At 40.8% G+C, this 24,115-nt stretch overlaps 1 protein-coding gene across 2 annotated transcripts in view; it reads left to right on the forward strand.

Annotated features, from left to right (window-relative positions):
* The window catches only part of LOC144683716 (uncharacterized), a 131,565-nt gene that overhangs the window by 30,927 nt on the left and 76,523 nt on the right, over positions 1-24,115 (forward strand). The window contains exons 4-9 of one of the 2 annotated variants that reach the window (XM_078547025.1): positions 7,893-8,115; positions 10,105-10,247; positions 10,962-11,118; positions 19,392-19,520; positions 22,978-23,097; positions 23,775-23,878. In XM_078547025.1, the coding sequence (XP_078403151.1) occupies positions 7,893-8,115; positions 10,105-10,247; positions 10,962-11,118; positions 19,392-19,520; positions 22,978-23,097; positions 23,775-23,878 (876 nt within the window). Of the gene's footprint in view, positions 1-7,892; positions 8,116-10,099; positions 10,248-10,961; positions 11,119-19,391; positions 19,521-22,977; positions 23,098-23,774; positions 23,879-24,115 lie in introns of both variants that reach the window. The other variant, XM_078547024.1, reaches the window with a different exon arrangement.

The raw sequence follows: 24,115 nt of genomic DNA on the forward strand, positions 1-24,115 counted from the left end.
AGATACCTTGCCCTTCCATGCCTAGTAAATAGGGCCCGAGCTATTTGCTCATCATGCAAGCTTGATGCTGAAATAAGGCGTATCAAAAGCATCCTGCAGGATAATGGCTGCCCTGATCAGATCATTTCGCACTGGATATCACGTAAACTCATGAACGGGCCTAAGGCCATCACTTTCAGCCCTGAAAAGTGCACAGTCTACCTCAGATTACCCTAGAAGGCAAGCTATCTCAAAAATTTGAGCAACAGGTGAAGCTAGCTGTTTCATGCTGCTACTATGCAGTAGCAACACGAGTGGTATTCACAACTAACAAGATGCTGCTGTTAAGCCAAAAAGACGTTCTATCTATCTCACGAATGAGTGATGTGGTATGTGAATTTCAATGCCAGTGTGATGTTAGGTATGTAGGCCCTATGTCCCAAAGACTGGCGGATCGTATCAAACAGGATGTTCCAGCCGCTGTTCGCAACAGCCAGGGTACACACCGTACTCAACCAGCCCGTATTTGTAAAACTCAAAACACAGTGTCCAACATTAGATGTGATTCTGCGATTGGACAACATTTGCCAAATAATCCTCAATGTGCTAAGAATTACACTGACAACCAATTTAAGATGGTCAGTCAGGCTTAGAAGCTACATATATTAATATACAGGGCCCTGTTCTTTACAGACAGAAAGAACACGTACATACTTGGTGTCTGTTTCAGCTGAACAGAATATTTGCTAACTCATCAGTCAAGGCACTGCCCTGAGGGATCAGGGTCAAGCTGCCTGGTTTAAATTTCAAACAATGTTTGGCAGTTAACTGTCAGTCACCATCAGTGGTGCATCCCCAATGATAAAAGCACTTGCCAACCAATCAGCAGTCTCTTCACATACAGTATAAAATGTTGTTTTCTCCCTTATATTGGTATTCTTGCGAGTGTCCTGATGAGCGTAAGACTAATAGCTTAGACGTCTCTTTTTTCAGCAATACTCAAGTTCCATACTACCAAACGACTATAGGCATAATTAATAACGTTCACATACCAAGAATGAACATTTAAAAAAAACATTGACCATGTATTCTACTGGGAGAGGCAAAATAAATCAGAGGAGAAAAGCTGCCAATTAAAAAAGCTATTTAAAAATCTTTTAGATTTTAAATCCGTTTATCGATCAATAATGCATGATACTTTTTGTTTCAGTTTCCCCTTAAATTTATATTTTGTTTGAAAATAAATTTGGATGAACTATCTCTCCTTGAATTTTTAATGGCACCTTTCCTTGATGTGAAGGTACTTAATATATCCTCATGACATTGAGCTTTAGATAATCCTACAATTCATTGACATATTTCAGTATAGGACTTTTTGTCCTGCTTGCTTCCCTTAATGTCCCCATTAGCACATCTTTTAGATAATACCACCACCGTCAACACCCCTTTATCCTTTTGTCTATGACATCTTTGGCAGTCTCTTGGCCTCCACCTATCACTGGCCCACTATCGAGCTCTCCTGTCCCACCCCCTTCTACCAGTTTATATTTCATCTCATTTCTATATGTCTTAGTTCTGATGAAGGGTCATACGGACTCGAAACGTCAACTGTATCCCTCTCTGCAGATGCTGTCAGACCTGCTGAGTTTTTCCAGGTATTTTTGTTTTTGTTCTAAGACTTTATCATGTTATATTCATATCCAGATGCCCTTTCAATGCCAATGAGCTGTGACTACTGACTCACTGGAAAGCCTTCTGTAGCTAGCGTGACACTGTTTGCTTGATTTTCTCACCCCTCTTGTTCTAATCTCGCTATTGTCAATTGCGTCAGTGAATGCCTCCTGGAATTTTTATTCCTGTTCTCCCTGATGATGTATCTCAATGAGATGGAACTTCAACAAATTCTGCAATCCACTGGCCCAAAAGAAGTTAAGACTTTTTCATGTTAATGGCACGTTTGTTGTTACCTTTACTTATATGCACTGCTGTATGTTTGGCACTACTGAAATTCATCGATTCTACATGACCCGATCTGTGTGATTAGTCCAAGTCTCTCTGAATATAATCCTTTTACTCACTACCTGCCATATAGCTTTGTGTCATCAGTAAATAATAATTACACTAGTGTATTTACCTTGTTCCATATCATTAATAAATGTTATAAATAGCAGGTGTCAAGAAAGAGTCCACAAGATATCTTTGTGGTACAGTATAGAACATACCCAACAAAATGCAACAACAGGTAAAAGTGTTTCACAACAGAAACATACAGTATAGACCATATATTGTGTACCACAACTAACGGAATAAACCTGGTGTTTTACAACACAAGTATACAACAGTCCCAAATACAATGTAACAGAGCAAAATAAAATATATGATTCATTCAAATGCATTGGAATGCAGCATAATATCATGCACTATAACATAAAGTTTGTCAAATCACAGGTCATTTAAATTGCAATATAGTATACTAAGCACTGATTGAATAATGTATACAGTACATTCATACTATAGTTTGGGCACCATCAGTGGTGTTGCTCCATTTAGCTCCAGGTGTATTTTTGCAGCCTACCTAACCTCAAGTAGAGATTCAATACCATAGAAACCTGTCCTGGGATCCCTGCTATTCACAACAGCAGATACATGGGAACACCACCACCTAGAAGTTTCCCTTCAAGCCACTCACCATCCTGACTTGGAAATGTATCGCCGTTCCTTCACTGTTGCTGGGTCAAAATCCTGGAACTCCCTCCCTAATAGCACTGTGAAGGCAACTTATCATCACCTTCTCAAGAGCAATTAGGGATGGGCAATAAATGCTGGCTAAGCCAGCGACGCCCACATTCCGTACATGAATTTTTTTAAAATGATGTGGACTGGGGACCTTTAACAGGAATATGATTTTTTTTTATATGTATAAGAGACATGGAAATACCAATTAGAAGCCATAGGGCAAGTGAAATAACCCCAGTAAAGTACAGGTACCAGACCTAGTATCCAGGAAGCTCGGGACTGGACGTGTGCCGGATTTGGGGATTTTACGGATTTTGGGTCCTGGCCTAGCATGTAGTTATAAGACATAAAATAAAGTATGAAAAATAAAGAATAAGGGAGTTTTATTTAAATTGTTACCCAGGCCGCCAACTTCGAATGTAGCCGGTTTTCAGGTCCTTTGGGATGCTGGATAAGGGCTCCAGTGCCTGTAGAGCTATCTGCAGAATTATTGACTTAAATTTCTTTCCTCTGTTTCTTTTGGGCCATGGGCAGTATCTGGTCCTCATTTGACAAATGTTGCATGATTGAAATCAGGAATTCACTGTATGGAGATTCGCAGGTGCCAAGCTGCATTCTGTCATTAGTACAACTTGTTGCATTGTTCCTAGGAGAAATTCTTATAAGGTACAGGTTGGGATTGGGGTTTCTGGCAAACGGTGAATAATTCTCGTACAGCACAACAGAAAGCACATGGATATAGACTCGATATGGGGAATCAGAATATAAATAAGAATGGAACCTGGTGAGAGCAGTCTCACCCAGTTGGATGACAGTAAAGAGGCGTTGGAGGAGGATGATGTGGTCAACCGTATCAAAGGCTGGAAACAGGTCGAGAAGGATGAGGAGGGATAGTTTACCTTTGTCAGAGTCATACACAATGTAATTTGTGACTTCGATAAGAGCTGTTTCGTTACTTTGATGGGGGTGGAAACGTGATTGGAGGCATTCAAACATGGAGTTCTGAGAAGGATGGGAATGGATTTGGGAGATGACAACCTGTTTGAGGACTTTGTAGAGAAAAGGGAGGTTAGAGATGGGACAGTATTTGCAAGGACGGTGAAGTCAAGGTTGGTTTTTTGAGGGGAGAGGTGATAACGGCAAATTTAAAGGGTCCAACATGCCACTTTGCCTTGGATCCCATGGGCTCTACTTTCTTGACCAGTCTGCCATGAGGAACCTTATCAAAAGTCTTGCTAAAGTTCATGTAGACCACATCAAATACTTTACCCTCATTTACACTCCTGGTTACCTCCTCAAAAAATTTGATCATATTTGTCAAACACGACCTTCCCTTAAATCCATGCTGACTATCCCTGATTAATCTGTGTCTCTCCAAGTGCAGATATATTCTGTCCCTCAGAATTCTTTCTAGTAACTTCCCCATCACCGAGGCTGACTGGCCTGTAATTTCCTGGTCTATCCCTTCCTCCCTTTTTTAATAATGGGACAATGTTAGCAGTCCTCCAGTCCTCTGGCACCTCACCTGTGGCCAGAGAGGATTTGAAAATTACTGCCAAGGCCTTCCCTTGCCTCCCTCAACAGCTTGGGATGTATCTCATCCGGGCCTGCAGATTTATCCACTTTTAAGGTTGCTAAACCCACTAGTACCTCCTCTCTGTGTTAATTTCCTCCAATATTTCACAGTCCTCCACCCTGATGTCTACACCTGCATCATCCTTTCCCTTTGTGAAGACCGACGCAAAGTATTCATTGAGGATTGTACCCATGTCTTCCGAGTCCATGCACAGCTTACCTCTGTGGTCCCTAATTGGTCCTACACTTTCCCTAGTTATTCTCTTGCACTTTATATATTTAAAAAACCCCTTTGAGCTTTCCTTTATTCTACCTACCAATGCTTTCTCATGCACTCTTTTAGCTTTCCTAATTTCCTTTTTAAGTTTCCCCCCTGCACTTTTTACACTCCACTAGGGATTCTGCTGTATTGAGCCCTCAGTATCTGCCATAAGCTTCTCTTTTTTTCTTAATCCTAACCTTTATGTCCCTTGACATCCAGGGCTACCCAGACTTGGTCCCCCACCTTTGTCTTTACGGAAACATATTTGCCCTGTACTCTCGTTATTTCCTCCTTGAATGCCTGCCACTGCTCTGACACAGTTTTATTTGCAAGTAGCTGCTCCCAGTCCACTTGAGCCAAATCGTATCTCATCTTAGTAAAATTAGCCTGTCCCCAGTTTAGAACTTTTATTCCTGGCCCAACCTTATCCTTTTCCATAACTATCCTAAATGTAACTGAGTTATGGTCACTATCTCCAAAATGCTCCTGTACTAATACGCCTTCCACCTGCCCAGGCTCATTTCCAAAAATTAGGCCCAGAACTGCCCACTCCCTTGTTGGGCTTTCTATGTACTGGCTAAAAAAGTTCTCCTGGATGCAACTTAGGAATTTTGCTCCCCCCCTACCTTGCACACTAAAACTATCCCAGTTAATATTTGAGTAGTTAAAATCCCCTATTACTGCCTTATTATTCTTACACTTCTCTGAAATTTGATTGCATATCTGATCCTCTATCTCTCCCTGACTGGGAGCCTATAGTACACCCAACAACGTGTTTGCCCCTTTTGTGTTTTTTTATCTCAACCCATGTGGCCTCATTTGATGATCCTTCCAAGATGATATCCCTGCTGACTGCTATAATTGATTCTTTGATCAATATTGCGACCCCCCCCCTCTCTATCTTGTTTGAATACCCTATAACCAGGAATGTTGAGCTGCCAATCCTACCCTTCATTTAGCCAAGTTCTTGGTCATAACTATTATATCATATTCCCACGTGCCTATCTGTGCCCTCAGCTCATCTATCTTATTCCTCAGGATCCTTGCATTAAAATATATTCCATTTAGCCTTACTGAACTCACTTCTTTCTTATCTAGCCTATGTTTTCCCTGCCTTCCAGACTCACTTACTAGCGTTTTAACTTTTAATTCCATCTTAGCTTCTCTCCCCTCTGAACTACTTTTCAGGATCCCACCCCCCTGCCAATTTAGTTTAAATTCCCCCCCAACAGCATTAGCAAACCTCCCCGCAAGTTCAGGGTTGGGCCAGGGAGAAGCAATAAAGGAAGGGAGGAACGTGGGCAGAGGCAGCTGATCAGATTGTCTCAATTTTAGTGACAAAGAAGCAGCCCGTGAGGTCCTCACATTTATTGTTGGAGTTGAGTGTAGAGGGGACAGGGAAAGAGGTTTAAGTTTGCCATGGAGAAAAGAAGCTGGGGTCATCTTTGCATTTCAGGATGATACTGAAATTGTGAGCAGTTTTAGCAGATGATAGCAGAATCGATGTTTTAATGGTGCAGCCAGATCTGGCGGTGGATGGCTAAACCAGTTGTCCTCCATATCCTTTCAAATCTGCTTCCCTTGTTGTCGTTTTTGGTGTCCGTATCTCCTCTTAAAAGCCTGGCTACAGTGTTAGCTATTAGTCAGTATCAAATTTCACCCCCCACCCATCAACCCCCTCACAAGAGTCCAAAAGCACTTGTCTCATTTGCACTAAGTGTGAACAGTCGCTAGAATTTCAAATTCTGTTTGTTGCATCCAGGACGCTGTTTCAGATGCTCCATCTGAAACTCACCATGTACCAGGAAACCCTGTTGTTCTATGAACTAAAGCTTTTGGCTTTCAGGCTTCAGATCAGAAGCACCCAAGCTGAAAAACCTGGCTTTTTTCTAGTATTATTTTGATAAAGTGTGATATCTGGAGCATATCTTTTAAATCTTGTGTGTAGTATGTGTTGCATAGAAGACATCACACTTTGCAACAAATGCAAAATGAGATTGAAATTAAATTTTAAAAAGCCATTCCTTGATCTGGAACCTGAAACTTGAAAATAGCCATCCTCTGACCCAGGCAATTTCTCTGTAGCTACCATTTCTTTCATTTGCCTCTTTAGAGCAGTGGCTTAAAAACTGCAAGCCAGCTTGCCAGCCAGGCATCATAACTGTTCCAATCTTGTGACTACCTGTAATGGATACATACATCATCTGGAATGTTAATGTGCAAAATGTTTAATTTACACAATGCAAAGTATGGTCATGCCTGAGACCCATCTCTCTTGGTTACACAATAGGAAAAACCAGAGAGACTTACTACTCCCAGCAATTTCCCCACTGTCGGTACTTTTATTTTAAGATACGTGAACAGCTTTTAAAATAATTATCTTAATGCAACTTATTGTAAGTATATCATGATTTTGTGGGAAAATTCACCTTCTGATAAAGAGGTTAAATTACGGACCAAAAGAGCTTCTGAGGTTTGATAGCTGGTCTGTGTGGCATCTGTTGATCTCAGCCAGGGTAGAGTGGCTGTGCTGCAATTGACCTCATTGCTCCTGGAGGAGGAAAGAGAAAAAAAATCAACCAGTTTCCAATAATGATCCTTTGATCCCTGTTGGAAAGTGTATAGGCAGATGTTGGGTGCGAATAGGTTAGGTTCTTGGCCTCCAGTCAACTTCAGTATCCACACAGTTCATACAGCAAGAGTAGTCATTGGGCAAGGGTCTTCCAGATCTCTGACATTATACTCATTTATGAATTATTGCATGAAAGGAGTGGAGGGGAGGAAAATTGGGGAAGAACAAACAAAAACGTCAGCATTAGATTTTAAAGCTTGTTTAAATTTTGATTTGTGAATTTGGCTTAATTTCACAGATGTAAATTTGTTGGTTACTGAAGACATCAAGAAATAATGTTTCTTTAAACAAACATTTAAAAAATGTTTATTCTTTCCTCCTTTCCCTATTTTTAAATTTGATACATGGAGGCAGGAGGATGAACCAGCCATCCACATGCAGAGCTGTGGATTTCTTGACTGATGACAAAATTTAGAAGTGACAAGTGCAATTTGAGGAGATGGATTGAATTTCACATATATTTAAATGACAAATAACCTGTGGAATTCAGGACTTTCTGGTTGAGAATTTCCTGTGTGTCTGCTCTGATCCCCTCTCCTTCCCTTACAAAAATGGTCTGGTCCAGCCTGGCTAGAATTGGAAGAAACTGTTAATTTTGCAACAGTTGGTCTTTGAGGTAGAATGAACTCTGTATGTAAAAATCTGTTTTATTGTTGCAAGTCTTTTTTTTTTCTTTCTCATTTTTCAACCTTGAATCTTATTTCACAGCTTTGGCTTCACTAATAAAACAGGGAATAAAAGCCACTTGCCAATAGGAGTATATGGAAATGGATTTAAATCAGGCTCCATGAGGCTGGGAAAGGATGCTCTTGTCTTCACCAAGAATGGCGGAGCTTTAAGTGTGGGCCTCCTATCACAGACCTACCTGGAACAGATTAACGCACAAGCTGTCATTATCCCTATTGTGCCTTTCAACCAACAGAATAATATCCTTTAATGTGATGGATTTTTCATATTTAGTACATTTTATTTTAATTCAGTGGGATTCCTTCAATATCGGACTATTTTGTTCCACAGGATTCTCTTACGTGATGCAAAATGTTATTATAATGCTCCCCACTGGCATGCTCTATCTAATTTCTTGAGCATAGTGTTATGATATACAGCTCCTATTTAATGGACAACTAATTCTAAATGTTTTAGTGCCTCTACATCTCCTGTGTGATACTATCTTTAGTCTATAGAACTGCTCCCTGAAACATTATATGCATTATATAAAGCAAATGGTTTAATTCCAGTGAACATGAGCCACTTTTGGTTAACTCTTGCAAACCAAGTTGTATGGTCAGTGACTTCATCACTGTATAACTTAGCTCCACTGAGTTTAAATAATTTTTTTCCAGCCACAATCTGCTAATGTTAGATTTTAGAAGGGATGGATTCCTCATATAAGGGGAACCCTCCTTCAAATGAGCGGAATTGCCATGGCAAGCAGTTTTACTTTTTCCTTGTTGGATGGGATCCACTGCATATATAGAGTTGTTTGATTTGCAAATCAGTACTAAGAGAAGGGCTGACAAAACACTAAATAACTCTAAGAAATAAGTAAACATAACAGAAAAAAGTATACATCAACAATGTAGTAGATAAACTCTGGCTGTTCTATCATTGGCCTTGTGCACTGTTCTAACAAAGATGAATGCAAGCTTCAGGAACAGTATCATCATGTTCTCTTGGACACCATGCAAACCTCTGGTCTGCACATTGACATAATTAACTTCAGCTATATCCACATTTTTATTGATTAAATTAGATAGGTGTTTGGACAGCCAGTGGTAGGCCTCTTAAAATGAAGCTGGCTGCACCACTGGTAGAGCAGTGTGACTATTGGCCCCATTTTGAGGCTGTTGGTGCCCTGTTAACCCCAGGTGAGGACATTCAAAATTGACCCCGGAGAGTCAAGACTCAAGGGCAGTTGTTTAGGTGAAGAGGATAACTGAACCCAAGCGGGGGCAGGTGGTCGGTGAAAGGGGGAGAGGTCGATGATGAAAGGGAGGACTAGGGTAGAGGAGACCAACAACAGGAATGGCTGGGTAGCACTGGACAAGGATTTTTTTTTTAATTGAAAGGGGGGTGGGTGCAATGAGCCACCCCTCACTGTTAGATGAGCAGTTTCTTTTTATTCTTTCATGGGATGTGAGCATTGCTGGCAAGGCCAGCTTTCATTGCTAATCTCTAATTGTCCTTGAGAAATGAGGACTGGAGCAAGGCCAGAGAGCAAAAGTAGCCAGGTTCATGGGAAGGACAGAAAAAGAGAAAAGACAGATGGATGGGGTGGTGCAATGGGGACAATGGGAGGTGATACAGGGGTTGGACCATGACTTGCTTGCATCTTTAAAAAAAATTAATGGATAGGACTTGCAGTGAGCTGGAGTTCATAATTTTCAAACTTGTTAACACAAGTCTCTCTGACTGTTCATTAGCCATCTACCATTTGTGAGTACCCATCAAGAGACCTGTCATGATTTTCATGCAAAGGAAACTTTGGTGCACATGGCAAACATCAGTACCATTTCTGATTTCTAAACATCATTCAGTCTAGTGAAATGAAAGGAAAGGAGGTATCAGACAGTTGAAAAGTTGCTTCCAGGCAGATTGTTCACTATGGTGAAGGATTCAAATAGCAAGGAAAGCTAGATGTAAGAAGGAAGGTCAAATGGATAACTTTTACAGAAGGGGTAATCAAATTGTGAAATAAGTTACCAAGAAAAGTAAAATTTTTTAATTCATTCAAGGGATGTGGGCTTCGCTGACAAGGCCGGCATTTATTGCCCATCCCTAATTGCCCTTGAGAAGGTGATGGTGAGCTGTGTTCTTGAACCGCTGCAGTCCATGTGGTGTAGGTACACCCACAGTGCTGTTAGGGAGATAGTATGAATAGGTTCTTATGAATACTACTTAACTCTCTGAAGCACAAAACCTCATAGTTACTGAAGACTCAGTGCCAAGTCTGGAGGCCATCTTGAAACATTCCATCTTCAAATCACAGGAGGAACTGCTGGCAGAATTTGATGCAATCCTCAGCAAAAAAGGAACCCGGATTATTATTTGGAACATCAGAAGGTGGGTATAGAATCCAGTAATCTAAACAATAATCCTTTACCAAATTATTTCAAGAGCTGCAGACCATTTTGCTGTTTAACCAATTCCCCGACACCCCCTTTTGTTGCTCACTCATCCTTCCTGGCGAGAAAAGAAGTAAATGAGTTTCCATTTTGTCTAGAAACTTGCGAGTTACATAATTTAGCAAATGTAAATGTCTCATGTCCTTTTCTTCATATCAGCAGTTTCATACAGGCTTGTGAGACAGGGAAAATATTTCTTGTGCATATTTAATTTTTCTTTTTTGGATCCTTCATATCACACACTATCCCCTCTCTCAGTCATCTGCCAGTGTTATTTTGTAAATAATTTAGTATCTTTGCTTTAGAGGTGGTGTCTGGTTTTCTTTCGAAAAGCTTTGACAGCATGTCTCTTTTCTCAGCAATGCTCAAGTTCTGGACATTGTTATTGGTTGTCATTTTCATCTTGTCATTCTTATTCATGCCCTTAACCAGATATCCATCAGTCACTCTTTGGGTTTTACTTCAGATGACTGCAACCATCTTCTACTTTAGTGAACTAATTTTGCAAAGTAATTTCAAAGAACTTGTTGCAGTTGATGTATTGCCCTACCGTTGACCTAAGAGACATTTCTGACACGTGACTTTTCACAGTACAGCGGGATCAATTCCAACACTTCCTTTCTTGCTGATTAAAGGATTTTGTATCTTTTAGAAACAAGGATGGGAAACCTGAACTGGATTTTGAAACAGACCAATTTGACATCCGAATCCCAGATATCAATTGTGAAGATGTTGCAGGAAAGAAGAAAACTTACAGACGGCCTGAGCGACAGGACCAGCACACACCTGAAAGTGACAACTCATTAAGGGTCAGTACCTATTTGTTTGTGAAAGCTTTTGTTTGGCAGGTTTGGAAAAGAGAATTAATTGAGCAGTGGATAGATCGTTCCATTAGAGTTTTATACCTGGTTTGACATATTCCTGGAGATTTAATAATGTGATGCCACTCATGATGCTTAATCATGTGACATTTGATCATGTGACATTTTCCCACTGTAAATGTTATTGCCTTTACCTTAGTTGAGTGTCTCAGTGTCACCAAGTATTAACCAAGGAAGTTAAGGATAGTATCAAATTGAAAGATGTGGCAAAGATTAGTGATAACCCAGAGGATTGGAAAAGTTTTAAAAACCAACAAAAGATGACCAAAGAAAATTAAGAGGGAGAAAATAAACTTTGAGAGTAAATTAGCAAGTAATATAAAAACGGACAGTAAGAACTTCTTTAAATATATAAAAAGGAAGAGAGAGGCCAAAGTGAACATAGGCTCCTCAGAGAATGAGGTTGGGGAAATAATAATGGGGAACCAGGAAATGGCAGAGGATTTGAATAAATACTTTGCATAACAGTAGAATACACTAATAGCATTTCAAAAATATTAAATAATCAAGGGGTAAAAGGGGTGGAGGAAATAAGTACAATAACTATCACTAGAGAAAAAGTACTAGGGAAACTAATGGGGCTAAAGGCCGATAAGTCCCCTGGACCTGATGGGTTGCATCCTAGGATATTAAAGGAAGTAGCTACAGAGATAGTGAATGCACTGGGAATAATCTGCCAAGAATCCCTAGGTTCTGGAAAAGTCCCAGAGAATTGGTAAACAGCCAATGTAACACCATTATTCAAAAAGGGGAGATAAAAAACAGTTAACTATAGGCCAGTTAACTTAACATCCGTCATTGGGAAAATGTTAGACTCTATTGTAAAGGATGTAAAAGCAGAGCATTTCGAAATGCATAATCTAATCAAACAGAGTCAGCACGGCTTCATGAAGGGGAAATCATGTCTGAAAAATTTATTAGCATTGTTTGAGGAGGTAACGAGCAGGATAAAGGGGAACCAGTAGATGTAATATATTTGGATTTCCAAAAGGTGCTTGATAAGGTATGGCACAAAAGGCTACTTAATAAGTTAAGAGCCCATGGTGTTGGGGGAGTGTATGAGCATGGATAGAGGATTGGATAACTAATAGAAGACAGAGAGTTGGGATATGGGGTCATTTTCAGGATGGCAACCTGCAACTAGTGGAGTGCCACAGGGATCAGTGCTGGGGCCTCAATTATTTACAGTATATATTAATGACTTAGATGAGGGAAGTGAATGTACTATCGGCAAGTTTGCGGATAATGCAAAAAATAGGTGGGAAAGCAAGTGGTGAGGTTGACGCAAAGAGTCTACAGAGGGACATAGACAAGTTAAGTGAGTGGGAAAAAACTTGGCAGATGGAATATAATGTGGGAAAATGTGAGGTTATGCACTTTGGCAGGAAGAATAGAGGAGATGAATATTATTTAAGTGGAGAAAGAGTGCAAAAAGCTGCAGCACAGAGGGATTTGGGGGGATCCTCGTGCATGAATCCCAAAAAGCTAGCATACAAGTTCAGCAGGTAATAGGTAAGCATATGGAATGCTGGCCTTTATTTCAAAGGGAATGGAGTGTAAAAATAGGGAAGTCTTGCTAAAACTATACAAGGCACTAGTTAGACCACACCTAGAATACTGTGAATAGTTTTGGTCCCCTTATCTAAAGAAAAATATACTGGCATTGGGGGCAGTCCAGAGAAGGTTCACTAGGTCGATCCTGGGTATGGAGTGATTTTCTTATGAGGAGAGGTTGAGTAGGTTAGGCCTGTACGCATTGGAGTTTAGAAGAATGAGAGGTGACCTTATTGAAACATATAATATTCTTAGGGGGCTTGACGGGGTAGATGCTGGGAGGTTGTTTCCCCTTGTGGGAGAGTCTAGGACTAGAGGGCATAATCTCAGAGTAAAGGGTCGCCCATTTAAGACATAGATGAGGAGCAATTTCTTCTCTGAGGTTAGTGAATCTGTGGAATTCTTTACTGCAGAGGGCTGTAGAGGCTGGGTCATTAATTGTATTCAAGGCTGAGATAGATTTTTCATCAGTAAGGGAATCAAGGGTTATGGAGAAAAGGCAGGCAAGTGGAGTTGAGGATTGTCAGATCAGCCATGATCTCATTGAATGGCGGAGCAGACTCAATGGGCCGAATGACCTACTTTTACTCTTATGTCTTATGGTCTTGTGGTCTTATGGTCAATCCCAAAATAAAAGTATAACTGTTTATGGTGACATTAATAACAATTTATAAATCAAAGAAAGAGCACAAAAGATTTAAGGGTAAGTAGTGTTTAAGTAAAAACATCTGTGATGTTTCAAAAATATTGATCACAATGAGAAACACCAAGTAAATTCCATTGGTTCAACTGAAACATCATAAGTGACTTTGAACTAAATTGGTAGAATTTTATGACTTTTAGCAATTAGCATCAAGTTCTAAAAATAATAAATAAAACCAAAACAAGCCTAACCTAAATCAATTCACTGACTCCCATAGCCCGCCTTGGAAACCCAGATGAGGTTCAGTTCTCAGAGAGAACCTCCAAAGCAGCCTGGCTCTCGTTACAAAGCATATAATATAACAGGTCAAGTGCATCACATGAACTCTCTCTCATTCCAGATTGTATTTCTTCGGCCCCCAGTTGCTACCTCAGGACTTAAGAATTTCTAGGTGATTTTTGTTGGTCCCAGTGTCGTCATCTTCTCACCTGGCAGTGAAGCTCAGTTTCCAAATAATGGGGAGACCAACGGTGCTCAGACATTATCGTTTAATTGCAAAGCAACACAGCCTGGGTACTTTGCATGCACCAAGTACACGTACAAGGAGCATTTCTCCCTGGTCGCCAGCAGCAGTGCTCATGAGACCAATTACCCATTCTGGTGGAACTCTTGCCAAAGTGAAAGGGTTGACTACTCGACTTCCCATCTAACAATTCCTTACCCATAGTATACCTTTGCCGAATTCTGATCATTAGTTACTTTGTGCAAGGTTGGGCAGCTACCACCTGCTTCAGGGAACAATAACATTACTGCTGGTAATGGCAAAAAAATCACAGCTTTGTTCCTTTCAATGCAATTGTTTTGTTAGTAACCAATTCTAATTCATGTATTGACTACACTAATAATGTGAACATAGAAATATAGCAGGTAGGAAAAGAACAGCTGGCCCATCAAGCTTGTCCCACACTTCCAAAACTTGAGGACCATGACTAGATATTTCCTACCCACCACAGCCACATTCAAAAAAAAATCCAGGGAGAATAATGAGGACAAAATCTGCACATTTCCTCTCTGACCCTATCAGGTGATCAAAACCAGTCCAGGGGATCACATTGACCATACGTATGATAACTGTTAATCCATTACCTTTTATACCGTTGTCCTGGTTAAGGACCAGTTTAACTCCCCTTTGATGGCACGCAGTGCACCCCATTGACTCACTAATTGTTGTGGGGTGGCCGAATTGTACTATTAATTATAGGGTTGATCCGCAGACACCTCTTGGGTGGAAACATTAAGTTTATTTACAATATACGTAGCAGCAACTATATGTGTGCTTTCAACTCCAACTCCTCCTCTGCACTGACTGATGAGGTAGCCTGTGCTACTCTCCTATTGGTTACTACAGATCATGTGATATTCCATAAGTATTATTTTTAAAGGTACATTGCACACTAAATAAAACCATAATTACTACATTCCTTCCCCTTTAACTCGGCTATACATATATTTACAAGTACATATTTTTCAAGACTACATAATATGTTGGGTAAGGAGTTTACAAGTTCAGTCTTTCAGGTGGTTTCCTGGTACGTGTGGAACGTCGCAGCTCCACAACTTCAGATTCTTTGTCAGGAACCTTCTTTTTCAGTGTTGCCTGACCATCAGGTGCCTCGGTGAACTCTTGCAGTTCTGCATCCTCAATTCTTATAGGAACATCAGGCATGTCAGTCCTGGGTTGAGTGTTCTCAACAAGAAACGCAGACCTGGTCATGATCACTGGTGGAACCAATTCTTTGTGATTTATCTCTCTCTCTTCCTTAAATGGTCCACATGTTTACGAATGATCCAGCTTTCCCCCTCCATGTGTTAAGATAGAGGTCCATTCACTGCACTAATTTCACCCGGTAACCACTTTGGTCCTTCTTGAAATTTTTCACATATACTGGCTCTCCCACGGCAAATTTCCTCTCACGACTATGCCAGTCGTGTCTAGTTTTCTGGCTTCCCTGACTCCTTTGCACCTTCCCCTCTAAATCTGGCATTATTAAGCTCAATCTCGTCCTGAGACGGCATTTCAACAATAACTCCGCCGGTGTGACACCTGTTGTTGTATAAGGGATAGTCCTGTAATGAAAAAGAAGGCGTGCTAGCTTGGTTTCCAAGGAATTGCAAGTTAGCTTTCTCATGCCTGCCTTGAAAGTTTGAACCGCCCTTTTGGCCAATCCATTAGGGGAAGAGTGGTATGGTGCAGTTTTCACATGAGTGATACCGTTGAGGCTGATAAAGCAACTCAGCATTCGTAAATGCCATGCCGTTACCAGAAACGACTACTTCTAGTAGTCTATGAATGGCAAAACTCTGACGTCGTTTCTCAATTGTAGCGGCTGACATTGGTGACTTCACCTCATACATGTCGAATCATTTTGAATAGGCATCGACAATGAGCAGAAACATTGACTACGTTGGACCTTTCCTGGGAACAATGTGTAATCGCTCCCAGGGTCTACTTGGCCGCTCTCATGGGTGTAATGGAGCTGTCACTGGCAACTTTTGCAGTTGCTAACATTGCACACAGTGCTTCACTAGACACTCTATTTCGCCATCCATCCCAGGCCACCATAATAGCTGCGTGCTATGGTTTTCATTTGGGAAATTCCTGGATGGGCACTGTGTAGTTCAATTAAAAGTGGTTCCCTTCCCTTTGAAGGAACTATCACTCATGCTTCCCACAATAAGATGCCATCCTGGCTGGTTATTTCATGTCTTCTGTTGGACTCCTGTGACCAACCATGTAGCACTTATTCTGGTACCTGAGACAGGATTGGATCCTGACTTATCCAGTCTCTGATCTGTCGAGCACATACCGGCGAGGAATCTAAGAAATTTAACAGTAAAACAATTTCCTGTGGAACTGGAACGTGCTCATCATTTTCTTGTAAAGGCAAACGACTAAGGGCATCAGCGTTTGCGATTTGATTGCCAGGTGTGTGTACGAACGCATATTCGTATGCTGCCAGAATTAAAGCCCATTGTTGTATTCTTGCTGAGGCTATGGGTGGTATAGCCTTGTCCTCACCAAACAATCCTAGCAATGGTTTATGGTCTGAAATGATTGTTAAAAGACGTCTGTGTACGTACTGGTGAAATTTCTTGACACCAAAGATGATGGACAGGCCTTCTTTTCCTATCTGCGAGTATCCCTTTTCCACTGTGGTGAGCGTTCTTGATACATAACCTATTGGCTGTTCCGTGCCGTCATCCATCCGATGAGAGAGCACTGCTCCCACTCCATAGGGAGATGCGTCACATGTCAGCACCGATTCTTTCGTCTGGTCATAATGCACTAATAGATTGGACGAGTGCAACAATTGTTTCACCTTCTTTCTGGGGCACCTCCCAAGACCAATGTTGGTTCTTTTTGAGTAGAGACTGCGGGGGGCCAGGACTGTAGACAAATTGGGTAAGAACCGCCCATAATAGTTGATCATTCCGAGGAATGATTTGAGAAGTGAGGCGTTCTTTGGCGCAGGTGCCTCTCCTATGGCTGTCACTTTCTCCTCAACTGGGTGGAGGCCCCATTAGTATTTCTGTATCTTCTTTCTATGTGCCGCCTTCTTTCTAGCACAAACTTTAATCTCGGCCTTCTTTTTGACTTCACTGTTGGCCATACTTTTTTTAGATGCAAGCTCAACTTGTCTGAGCTCAGTGGCTGAGTCACCCAAAAATTCATTATCTGTCTGCTTCTTGGGAAATTCTGCGACTTTTGCTTCCAAACCCTCTTTGGCTTCATTTAGCTGATTTTTCAGCTCTTTGCTAGGCACTGCCTTGGAGTTTATCAGAACTCCTGTCTCCTGGCTGTATCCAGCTATACAAGACTCCCAGGGCTTCTTGTGAGCCCTTTTTGATCACTCTGAGCCCTCTCTGATCACTAGGGCTTCCCCTGAGCCCTCTCTGATCACCAGGGCTTCCCCTGAGCCCTCTTTGCGTTTCTTTTGCTGTGCTTCCATTCTACTGTTTAAGACAGTCTTCATTTCTTCATGTTGTTGAATGGTGACACATTCCTTTTGCATTTGATCTTGAAGGACAATCAACTGTTCTTTCAACTGTTTAATTTCTTATTGCACGCCCTGTGGGGTCTCCTGTTGCCCTTAGCGGAGTTGCCCTCTCTCTGGGGTCTTATCCCCTTCGACAGGGTTGCCCTCCCTCTGGGGCCTCTTGTTGCCTTCCACAGAGTTGTCCTCTCTCTGGGGTCTTGCTCCCTTCCGCAGAGTTGCCCTCTCTCTGGAGTCTTATTCCCTTCCGCAGAGCTGCCCTCTCTCTGGGGTCTCTTCTAATTGTCCATAGCCATTTTTCTTGTAATTACCGCTCTAAATATATTGCTGCTTTAAGAGCAGTCACCGTTTTTTTTAAACTTGGGCTTTCTCTGCAGCTGTTGGCTTTTCTGTGTTGTGTATCTCACGCTTTTCCAGTTTTGGTGGGATCCCTGCATTATGAGTCGTCTTTTCTTTTAACTTCGTTCCTGTTCAGAAAAAAACACAGCAGTGATTTCCTCTCCCATTTCTGGGTGATTCTGCTGGGATTTTCCCTTTTACTCTGCAGGGTCTTTTGATGTTGAACATCCCTCACTTCGGGAGACTCAGTGGCCTCGTGGTCCAATCGGGCCTTTTTTTTTTGTTAAATTTTAAAACTGCAGCACTGCTTTCTGCTCTGATTGCTGCTCCTTCCCTTTAACTTGCAAGCTGTGTGCCAGCCTCTGCAACCCACTAAACTTGTGGGGCTGCTGCCCACTTTACAATGTAAGTACAGATTCTGTCCCTTTTCCAATGTTTTGCTCACCCGTCCTGTGGACTCTCAGTCAGGGGTCCTGCAACCCCGATGCTATTCTTTCAATGCTCTGGGGGATTTCTCAGCCATTAGGTTTGGGTCCTGTTCCTTCTTTAACCTAAAGCGACAGCATACCTGGTGAGTATATTTTCCTTTCTTTTTAACTTGATTTCTTCTGTTCAATCCTGTTTTATCCTCGTCGCCAGTTTGTTGTGAGGTGGCCAAGTTGTACTATTAGTGATAGGGTTGATCCACAGACACTTCATGGGTGGAAACATTATGCTTATTTACAATATACGTAGCAGCAACTACACGTGTGCTTTCAACTTCAACTCCTTCTCTGCACTGACTGATGAGGTAGCCCACTCTACTCTCCAATTGGTTACTATAGATCATGTGATCTTCCTTAGCAAATATTATTCTTAAAGGTACATTGCACACTAACTAAAACCATAATTACTACACTAATCTTTGGCTAAAGAACCACCTAACATCTAGCTATTTCTTGCATGTTTTGAATGGACGTGCCCTGGTTCTTCTCAATCTGTCAAACAAATAATCATCCAACCTTTCATTATTTCACATACATCTACAAGAATGCCTCTGAGTCTCTGCTGCTCCAAAGTAACTAGTTTCTGTTACTTGGTGGAACATGAGGCGACAGTGCCATTTACCCATCTCAAAGTAAAAGTTTCAATATAAAATGTTATATCCATTATCTGCACTACCATTAATCATCATTCTGATTATCTGCCTTAGCTTTCACAAGATTCATTCTTTCATGAGATCTTGCTTCATTTCACTATCTGCTGTTGTCTCTTTTGCTATTTGTAGCGTGCTTGTTTTAATTTCTGTACCAACGTTTGAATAAGAACAGACTTTGGAGATTCTCAATTATCTGATAATTTCTAAAATGCTTTGGCAGGGGAAGAAGTGAGAAAATCGTCTCTATTTGGCTAATAATGGAGGTTCCACTGTAACTATTTACCTGTACTGAAATCTTACTTAGGAGTCTACAGTTTAGTAAAACAAGTGTTATTTCAGCGATGCTTCCTGATTTATTAAAATAAGTCTTGCATTAACTTGCAACTTGTGTCAAGAAGTCATGAGGATCATGAATAAAGGTGAGGACTGCAAGATTGTAAGCCAACTACTAATTTTTTTTATTTTGTGATAGGCATATTGTAGCATTTTGTACCTGAAGCCTCGCATGCAGATTATCCTGCGTAAGAAGAAAATCAAAGCACAGCTTATCACAAAGAGCCTGGCTCATGTTGAATATGATGTTTACAGACCTAATTTTAATGTATCCTTTTTGGATTTGCAGTAATATTCACCATACTCTTTTTGCCATTATGATTACAATATGCTGTTGCTATTTTAAAAAGCTGCTCAATTTCCAGACCCTCACAGCTAAGTGGGACAAAACAATTCTACTCTTTCCTGTGCCTGGAGCTAACCTTTGCAATCATGAGTGAATGCTGCTGATGTGAATGGTGGAATGAGGGAGGTGGGGTGGGGGGGCAGTGTGTGAGAGCTTGTATAATCCATTTATTAGGTTTTCAAGGATGGTTCCAGCAAAGTGGCATTAATAACCCATGCTGGCATCCCATACAAACTGGTATAAATCTCTCACAACATAGCTTCCTTGAACTTCTGCACTAGAATAATGGCCTATATCTAGATGCACATTACTATGGCACAGATGATGGGAAATTCCAGACCAAAGTTTATTGAGTACTCTGCTAGATCTCAATTGTGCACTTATAATGCAGCATTTAGCATCAGCCTAATGTTTGAACAAGCACTATACAAACTACCTTCCTTGTCTCTATTGAATCAATACCACTGTGTTCATTGCTCCTCTGAACTGACCTTTCTGTTCTTCCTAAGCTCAAATATACTGTTTTCTTCTTCCCTGCATTCCCAGTATTTGAATTGTGTTAAATTGCATCTTCTCTTGCTCTAAATCTTTTCTTCCAAAGACGTGAATATTCTGAATCTTCTTACTTCCTTTAAATACTATATACAAAATATACTGCAGCAAATCATCAAGTGTCCTTTGACAGCACTTTCCAAACCCAAAACCTCTACCACCTAGAATGACAGAGGCATAGGAACACCAACACCTGCAAGTTACCCTCCAAACCAAACACCAATCCTGACTTGGAACTATATCACTGTTCCTTCACTGTTGCTGGGTCAAAATCCTGGAACTCTCTTCCTAACAGGACTGTGAGTGCACCTACACAAGATGGACTGCAGCAGTTCAAGAAGGCGGCTCATCACCATCTTCTTTGAGCAATAAATGCTGGCCCTGCCAGCAATGCTCACATCCCATGAAAGAATAAAACAAAAAAGTTGCTTCATTTTAAAGAATGCAAGTTTTTACATGCCAGTGTTGTCACCTAAACGTTACTGATGTTTGTTCAGAAATTTCTTTTCACTTCCAGTTTTCAACCTTGTGGCATCTTGCCCTATTGGCTTTGGTATTTTGCCCAGATTTATTAACTTACAAAAAACTCTTCCATCTGAATGTTTGCTTTATAGAACTAAATTAATGAGGAAGGAGGAATACATTTCTTAACTTATATTCTTCCCAGTGAAATAAATATTGGGATACAAATATTGCTTCCTATTTCATTGCCATCTGGGAATACACACAAGCACAGCACAACCAAATCATGGTCACATGCATTCAAATCTATAGTCCAGATTAATTTTTCTGTTTTTTTTTTATCCCGGTGATGGCAGAAACCAGATTATGACTAAAACAGTTGTATACTGCAGAACTGTATTGTTTAAGAAGGTAGACAGGAGGCTTCAGTTGAACATGAAATTACATTTATTTAGGAAATCATATTTGTTCTTCTCTTCCCTTCTCTTGATTTTTCTCCACCTGCTTTCTCAAAGGGAGCCTTTGATTTTGCTTAAAAAGGTACCTCTGCTTACCCCTTAGATGTGTCTACTTTTGATTTACATCCAACATACTTGTCTCCAGTTTGCATGAGACTGCTCATTCTGTCTTTTTTAGTAGGCCATTCCTTAGCCAATTCAATTCTGTGACATTGTTCCCTAGGATAAGCAGTGACCCTTCACTCATTGGGATAGTCCTTTAATCCAACAGCACTGAGATGGATAAGGTTGTAGCTCTGGTACTGGCAGTGGGTAGCCTAAGGAACATAAACATGGATTGAGTTTACTGGGCAGAATGGAAGACAAAGGTAGATAGAGAAGTTACTTTTCCTGTTGGTTAAGGCTTTATGACTCTACACAATTCCAATATTATCTGGATGCTGGGATATGTATTCATGCATACCTCTGCAGAGATAAATTCCATTTCTCCTTGGCTTGTGTCACAGGTTGCATTCTGGCATTAGTTCTAGCAATCATGCAATTTGTCATTGTCAACAGACTTTTGTATCCGATATATTTTGGCTGAGGAATTGATTATGTGAAAACCCTAACCACAGCAGAACAAAGGACACTATGTTATAAAATACTAACCAATACTCTTTCCTGTTCTTTGACCTATTGATGTACGTTTAAAGTAAGCGCTGGCCTTTCAGCCTTCATTATTAGCAAAGTTCCACTTACAACTCCTTTCCTCTGCCATCAAACATGGAACCTTACTTCTACCTCATACAAAACAGGCATACAGGTCAAACAGAGACCCTTGTAGCTTTCAAATTTACCTGATTAGCAGGCCAGGATTTTTTTTATTCATTCATGGGATGTGAGCATCGATAGCTAGGCCAGCACTTATTGCCCATCCCTAATTGCCCTTGGGAAGGTGGTGGTGAGCTGCCTTCTTGAACCGCTGCAATCCATGTTGTGTATGTACACCCACAGTGCTGTTAGGGAGGGAGTTCCAGGATCTTGGCCCAGTGACAGTGAAGGACCAGTGAGATATTTCCAGGTCAGGATGGTGAGTGGCTTGGAGGGAACTTCCAGGTGATAGTGTTCCCATGTGTCTGCTGCCCTTGCCTTTCTAGATGGTAGCGGTCATGGGTTTGGAAGGTGCTGTCTAAGAAGCCTTGGTGAGTTCCTGCAATGCTTCTTGTAGATGGTGTACACTGCTACCACAGTGCGTCAGTGGTGGAGGTAATGGATGTTTAAGGTGGTGGATGGGGTGCCAATCAAGCAGGCTGCTTTGTCCTGGATGGTGTCGAGCTTCTTGAGTGTTGTTGGAGCTGCACTCATCTAGGCACATGGAGTGTATTCCATCACACTCCTGATTTGTGCCTTGTGAAACATTCCTTAAAACCTAACTCTTTGACCAAGCTTTTGGTCATCTGACGTAATAATTATGTGGCTTGATTGTGTTGTTTTATCATGCCTCTGTGAGTGCCTTGAAATGTTTTATTATATTAAAGGTGCTATATAACATAAGAAAACAATCCTAGTCTCAGTTATTAAAATTGTTCATTTCAGCAGAGGAAATAATCAAAATGTCAATTCTGCTCCATTGAAATACACTGAGCAATGATAATGCCAGCACACCCCATGCACAGAGCATTGCTATTAACAAAAAATTGGTAGAAAATACTTTTGAAAAATGTATTTTTTTGTCTTTTTTATTTCGAGTAAAATGCATTACTCAAAGCACAAATTGAATCATTATTGTAATATCCTGTAAATAAATAAATCTTCAATATGATTTACTTTGCAAATGCAGCAGATATACAGCACTTACAGTTAGGTGCTCAAGCTCATGTGTTATACCATGTCTAATATGTTCTTTGCCTTAATTATTTGATTAGAATAAACGTGTCAAAATAACCTTTGGTTTTAACTGTAAAAACAAAGAGCACTATGGGATAATGATGTACAACAAAAATCGGCTTATCAAATCCTATGAGAAAGTGGGATGCCAGATAAAGGTAAGGATTTCATATTCACATGTTTTGGTATTTAAATCAATTAAACATGCTTCTAGCCTGCTGAAATTATGTTCCTTTTTTTAACCAATTTTAGCTCTTGGCGGTGCTGATTCTTGTTGGGGTACATTTCCATGGACACCATTAATGTTCCAATAACTGGCCAAAATACCCATTCATGGTATATGAAGCTACATAGTGAATGTCAGTAGACCATTCAACACTGGGACCCCATCTTGTTCTTGAACAACACCATAGCTTTGATTTTTCTTCTTTTTGTACCTGAAGCATTGAAATCAATTATAGCTTTGCAACTGTTGCACAGTTGAAGCCAGCTAACACAGGTCAGGCACTGAACTTGTGACCTTTTGGTCTGTGTGGCTTAGTGCTTCTTCAGACATCAACCCTAATTCCATCCCTGAGCCTAGTGGACCACCTGCACACCTTCATATCTCTTTCTCTAAAGAAGCATGGTTTTAGAGTTGATATGTCTAACTTCATAAATGGTAACTCAGAATTATAAGTTTCTCAAGTACCAGGTTCTGTAGAACAGCAAACTAATTCTTCATTAAAAATATTTTGAGTAAGAATTAACTTTTTTTGGAAGGGACAATGCATCTGGAAAACAGCAACTGCGTAAAACAATAAACCAATCATTTACTTGCATTTTTTTTCTCCAGTCAACCAGCAGAGGATGTGGAGTTGGTGTAATTGGAATTATTGAGTGCAATTTTCTCAAACCAGCACATAATAAACAAGATTTTGAATACACTAAAGAATACAGGTAAGACCAGAAAAACACAAAAAACCATTGTCCAAAACTTAAATGAGAAAAAACCCTTCGCCAAAAGAACAGAGTCCCTAAAGTCAAGACAAAAACAGTGGGCAGGATTTCCCAGCCCCACCTGCCGCCAGGATCAGCCAGTCCTGCCAAAGGTCAATGGACTTTTGGCTGGCCCACCGCACTTCTCACCAGGGCGGGGCCGGAAAATCCCAGCCAGTGTCTGGCAGTCAAACGCAT

This window comes from Cetorhinus maximus, chromosome 8 (genome assembly GCF_964194155.1).
Source record: "Cetorhinus maximus chromosome 8, sCetMax3.hap1.1, whole genome shotgun sequence".
NCBI lineage: Eukaryota > Metazoa > Chordata > Chondrichthyes > Lamniformes > Cetorhinidae > Cetorhinus > Cetorhinus maximus.